The 5,660-nt window shown below is 33.8% G+C and overlaps 1 protein-coding gene across 1 annotated transcript; it reads left to right on the top strand.

Moving 5' to 3' along the window:
• The first annotated feature begins 2,788 nt into the window (after positions 1–2,788).
• Positions 2,789–4,955, top strand: LOC107839509 (2-methylpropanoate--CoA ligase CCL4). Its single transcript, XM_016683024.2, has one exon. The coding sequence runs from the start codon at positions 3,059–3,061 to the stop codon at positions 4,703–4,705; it is 1,647 nt and encodes a 548-aa protein (XP_016538510.2). The 5' UTR covers positions 2,789–3,058; the 3' UTR covers positions 4,706–4,955.
• The last annotated feature ends 705 nt before the right edge of the window (positions 4,956–5,660 follow it).

Genomic DNA, 5,660 nt, shown 5'->3' with positions numbered 1-5,660 from the left:
TATCCCACGATCAAAACCCTACCTTCCCTCCTACCCCACACCCCTTATCGCTCCCCAAAAAAATATTAAAAAAGAAATCAATTTTAAAGTAAATAAATAATTTTTTTTAAAAAAATAAATAAATCTTATCTCAACCCCCACCTCTCCCTACTGCACCCACACACCCCCTCCCTTATACGACATATCTCCTTTCCCCCAAACATATATTTTTTTAAAGAAAGAAATAATTTTTTTTTTCTTTTTAAACTCTTACCTTAATCCTCATCCCCTCCCTACCCTCTTCCCCCACACCTACATTCCACCAGCTCCCAACTTTTTTAAGGAAAAATATTTATTTTTTAAAATAATTTAATTTTTTTTAATTTTTTTTTTTTTTTTTTACCTCACCCCATCCCAAAACCCGCCCCTCCTACCCCTAACTCCTTATCCCACACCCTTACCCCATACTCCTACCCAAAAAATTAAATTTTTATTTTTAAAAAAATTAATTTTTGAAAAAAAAAAACACTCTTGCCCCGCCCTCACCTCCACTCCCTACCCACCCACTCAACTTTCCAATCTCATTCAAATTTATTTTCATTAGTTTGAATTTATAAGGGGTAAATATCAATATGTTAAAATTTATTAGATTAAGCGGGTTAAACTGAACATGTCAAGATCCAATCCAATTTTTAATTCATTTCAACTCAAAATAAATTTAAACGGGCCATGATCCAATCCAATATTGAATTTAATCCATTTAATATTCTCAATCTCAACTCAACCCATTCATTTGACACCCTACCTGAAGGAAGCAAAGGTATATAGATCATAGTGTAAAGTTGAACTACTTAAATTGCTGATAGTTATATCATGCCATTTTCCTAATTAATACAGATATTCATTATAATTAAGGAGAAATTTGTTTTTACCAATTAAAAAATTACTATACTTTTTATTTTACTTGAGTCCTATTTTAAAGATTGATGTTATTTTATTCATTCATTTTAGTAAATTATTTAAAATTTTCTTTAAAAGGCCGGGAGGGGGGCGAAGTAATGTCATGATTAGGGGTGATAATTTCAGCCCATATTTATAAAAAGAATTCATTCAATTCATATTTAGTGAATTGGATCACTCATATTTTAAATGGGTAAATATGAACTTCAACTCATTTTAAAAGCTCATACAAATATGAACAAAATGGATAAAATATGGGTACCCATTTAAACACAAAGATCACCCACCTTTGCTTAAAGTTTCAGTTTTTTTTCCTTTCTAGTTTCTTTTCTTCTTCTTTTTTTCTTTTTCATTTTTTTTACTCATTCCTTATAATTTCTTTTATTCTTTTTCATTTTTTCATCTATTTCTTTTTTACTTCTTTTTTCTTTGTATTCTTTTTTTTTTTTCACTTTCTCCTTTCTCATTCTTATTTCATCATTCATATTCGCTTGAGACCTACATGAGTTAATAAATATAAACTTCTAATTATCACATTTAGCCTATATAATTAATAACATCTCTTATCAATTAAATATAATCCTTAGTCTCACTCCTTTATTATTATTTTTTTCTATCTTTTATTTCTCTTTCTTTGTTTTCTTTTTTCTTTCCTTTTTCCTTTAATTTACTATTTTTTCCTTTAATTTACTTTTTTTTTCTTTTTCATTTTTTCAACTTATTTTTTACTCGTTTGTTACACTTTTTTATTTCTTCTTTTTCATCATTTTTTTCTTTGCATTTTTTTTTTGTATTTCAGTTTTCCACTTTTTCATTCTTGGTTCGTCATTTTTCTTATTTTTTTCCTCATCTTTTTTTGTCATTGCATTTTATATTTTTTTTACTTTAAATTTATTTGTATCATACTATATATTTCAAATAAATTTATTATTTGTATTTGAATAGTTTAATTGTCAATATGTGCAATTTATCATTTATATTTATATGCAAATAAGTATATGAATTAAAATCAGTATGAGTTGTGGTGCAGTGGATAGGGCTGCTCCACCCTTAACCAGAGGTCGAGAGTACGATACTGGTTATGGAGAAAACTCTGTTGGGAGCGCTGTCACCTTAATGGGCCCTGCAATGCCCGATCCGGATTAGTCGGGGCTCCAACGTAGGCACCGAACACCGGATGAAAAACCAAAAAAAGTATATGAGTTAATTGTATTTTCTTAGGACTAAAATATATATGGCCGAGGATCCACATAACTCTCGAATTATAAATGTTGGGCGAATATAAATCAATATGCGCTTATGGTGTTTTCGTTAGCATAAAAAAAAGGAAACCAAAAATAGAAAAAAAAAAAGTAGAACGAGAGGTAGAAGTTAGAGATAGAAGAGAGAAAAAAGCGTAAAGAAAGAATTGAAGAAAAAAATACAAAAAAAATTAAAAAGAAAAAAAATGAAAAAGGAGAAAAGGAAAAAGAAAAAAGATGATGGCGAAAACAAATATACTGATATTTTAATCATCATTCATAATTTGTATTCGATTTAACCATGTTCTTCAAAGAAAAAATATATAAAATATAAAATACAACCAAAAAAGAAAATTTTTTTACAAAGAAGTAAAAACAAAAAAAATAAAAAATAGAAAAAAAAGAGACTAAAAAAAAGGAAAAAAAAAAGAGAAACAAAGGGCAGAGGATAGAGATAGAAGAAAGAGAAAAAATGACAAAAAAATAAAAAAGAAAAAAATGATAAAAAATATAAAAAGAAAAAACTAAAAAAAAAAAATGAAAAAAAGTTAAGTTGATATAATTTAGAAGTTTTAAGTTTTTGGCTTAAGAGTTAAAGTGGGTTGAAATTATTTTTATCAAATTCATATTTGATCAAATTCATATTTATTCATATTTATATGGATGAATTGCAATTCAAACTATTTTTGCTCAGATTCATATTTAACCCGTTTAAATTCAATTCAATGGACGTGCCATCCTTAGTCATGATTGACCCACTAAAAAAGGACCTCTAAAGGATGACGTTTCCATGAAAGTCGCTTTACTCCACATGTCTCATTGGATATATAATAGTAGGCCTAGATAATGGCATTAACAGAGACCTTAAGAGGCAAATTATGGATCAACTGAAGCCAAGGCCACCAAATTCAAGTCCTCTTACTCCTCTTACCTTCTTAGAAAGAGCTGCTACCATCTATGCCGATTGCCCTTCCGTTATCTACAACAACACTTGTCACACTTGGTCCCAAACCCGTACCCGTTGCCTCAAAGTTGCCTCTTCTATTGTTTCTCTTCTTGGTATTCACACAAACCATGTGGTCTCCGTTGTCTCCCCTAATATACCTGCCATGTACGAACTTCATTTCGCTGTTCCCATGGCGGGTGCTGTACTCAACACCATCAATCTCCGTCTTGATGCCCGAACTATCTCCGTCCTCCTCCTTCATAGCGAATCAAAGCTCTTGTTTGTTGATTGTCAATCCAAAGTACTAGTTCTCGAGGCGCTGTCGTTATTTCCTCCGAAATCTGACCGTCCGCTTCTTGTTCTAATTGAAGATGATGAATTTTATACTCCACTAACTAGTGAATTTATCAGCACGTATGAGGAACTGGTGGAAAAGGGAGATTCGAGTTTCAATTGGATTCGCCCGAAAAGTGAATTTGATCCGATTGCACTGAATTATACTTCTGGTACTACATCCGATCCAAAAGGAGTGGTTCATAGTCATAGGGGTATTTTCATTATTTCGTGGGATTCTTTGATTGAATGGACTGTTCCGAAACAGCCGGTTTATTTATGGACACTTCCTATGTTTCATGCTAACGGATGGAGCTATCCTTGGGGAATGGCTGCTGTTGGTGGAACCAATATCTGTTTGAGAAAATTTGACGCAAGAGTCATTTATGACTCGATCAAGAAACACAGCGTTACTCACATCTGCGCTGCTCCTGTGGTACTCAACATGTTGTCGAATTCGCCTGACAGCATGCCGTTAGAGCATCCTGTATATATACTGACAGCAGGATCCCCACCCCCTGCTGCAGTTCTGTTTCGAACAGAGTCCCTTGGATTTGTAGTTACCCATGGATATGGCCTGACAGAAACTGGTGGACTAGTGATTTCATGCACATGGAAAAATCACTGGAATAAATTGCCGGCAACCGAAAGAGCAAGGCTGAAATCAAGACAAGGGGTGAGGACCACAGGGATGACGGAAGTGGACGTGGTGAATCCAGAATCTGGAGTCAGTGTGAAACGCGACGGTTTAACATTAGGTGAAATTGTACTAAAGGGTGCGTGTGTCATGTTGGGTTACCTCAAAGATCCTGAAGGAACGTCGAAATGCATGAAAGATGACGGTTGGTTTTACACGGGGGATGTTGCAGTTATGCACCCTGATGGGTACTTAGAAATTAAGGATAGATCAAAGGATGTCATCATAAGTGGTGGAGAGAATTTGAGTAGTGTGGAAGTGGAATCAGTGTTGTACACACATCCGGCGATTAATGAAGCAGCAGTAGTGGCACGACCAGATGAATACTGGGGGGAAACTCCGTGTGCATTTGTTAGTTTGAATGGAAAAGAAAAGGCAAGTGAAAAAGATATTATAGAGTTTTGTAGAGCCAAATTGCCGCATTATATGGTGCCAAAGACTCTGATAATCAAAGAAGAGCTTCCAAAGACATCTACTGGGAAAATTCAAAAGTTTGTGCTTAGAGATATGGCTAAAAGTATGGGGAAAAGCAAGACGAGCAGAATGTAGAGATGAGTTAACTCGGCCTGGTTGTGTCAGCGACTAGGTTCAACTCATTTGAGCGTCTTTTTCTTGTTTTTTAGTACCGCGTGGACTCTGGACAAACCAAGGAAAAACATTATAATATGAGTGTGGCATGCGTATGGTTGTTAAATTGTTACTCCTCTGATCTGATGGTTTAAATAGTATTTCTTCTTGTTTATAGTTTCTTCAACAATGTGGATTTGGCATTTTGTCTATATACTCATAATTAATTTTCCGTCTAGTTTATTACTCCTAGTTTCTTTGTATACTCGAATGACTTGGCGCCAGCATTAGTGTTAGCGTCAGTGTTTCAGTTTTAGGCTTTTTCCCTTTTTCCTAAATTTGTGCCGGTTGCCCAACAACAACATGTCAATATATTTTCAATGGAAATCGAAAAAAGATAAAGTGTATGCAATTCATACGAGACAATGTAGTGAGATAGAAAGACTCTTTCCTATAAACCCCCAACATTGTAGAAAAGTACATATTATATAGGGGCGGACCACGTTGAATAGCATGGATGCTTGAACACCCACTAACTCGCGGAACATGTATATTTATATGGATATTTGTGGATATTCGTATAAAAGAATACATGAGCACCCAGACGTACAAGCCTTGTTTGTGCTCTGGTTAGAAAGCTAATTTCTGAGTACCAAAACAATTAGGTTTGGGTTTCGAATCTCAGTGGCAACAACTGTTTTTTTTTTCTCACAGCTGACTCTTTTCTTTTTCTCCCCGGCTTCTTCTTTATTTTCGCTCCCCTTTTTCCTTTTCCTTATAGTGGCAAAACATCAATAAAAAATTATACAATCCAAAGTTAACAAATTGTTGTTTTCAATTCAATGGTTTATCTTGAGGTAACCTGCAAATATTATTTTTCTATTAATTAAAATTTAGGATAATGTTCTTTAAAGAGGTGGAAAATTTACTCATTCAT

Source organism: Capsicum annuum, chromosome 2 (genome assembly GCF_002878395.1).
Source record: "Capsicum annuum cultivar UCD-10X-F1 chromosome 2, UCD10Xv1.1, whole genome shotgun sequence".
Taxonomy (NCBI): Eukaryota; Viridiplantae; Streptophyta; class Magnoliopsida; order Solanales; family Solanaceae; genus Capsicum; species Capsicum annuum.
The sequence above is the reverse complement of the archived record's forward strand: the minus strand, read 5'-3'. Positions and strand labels throughout refer to the sequence as shown.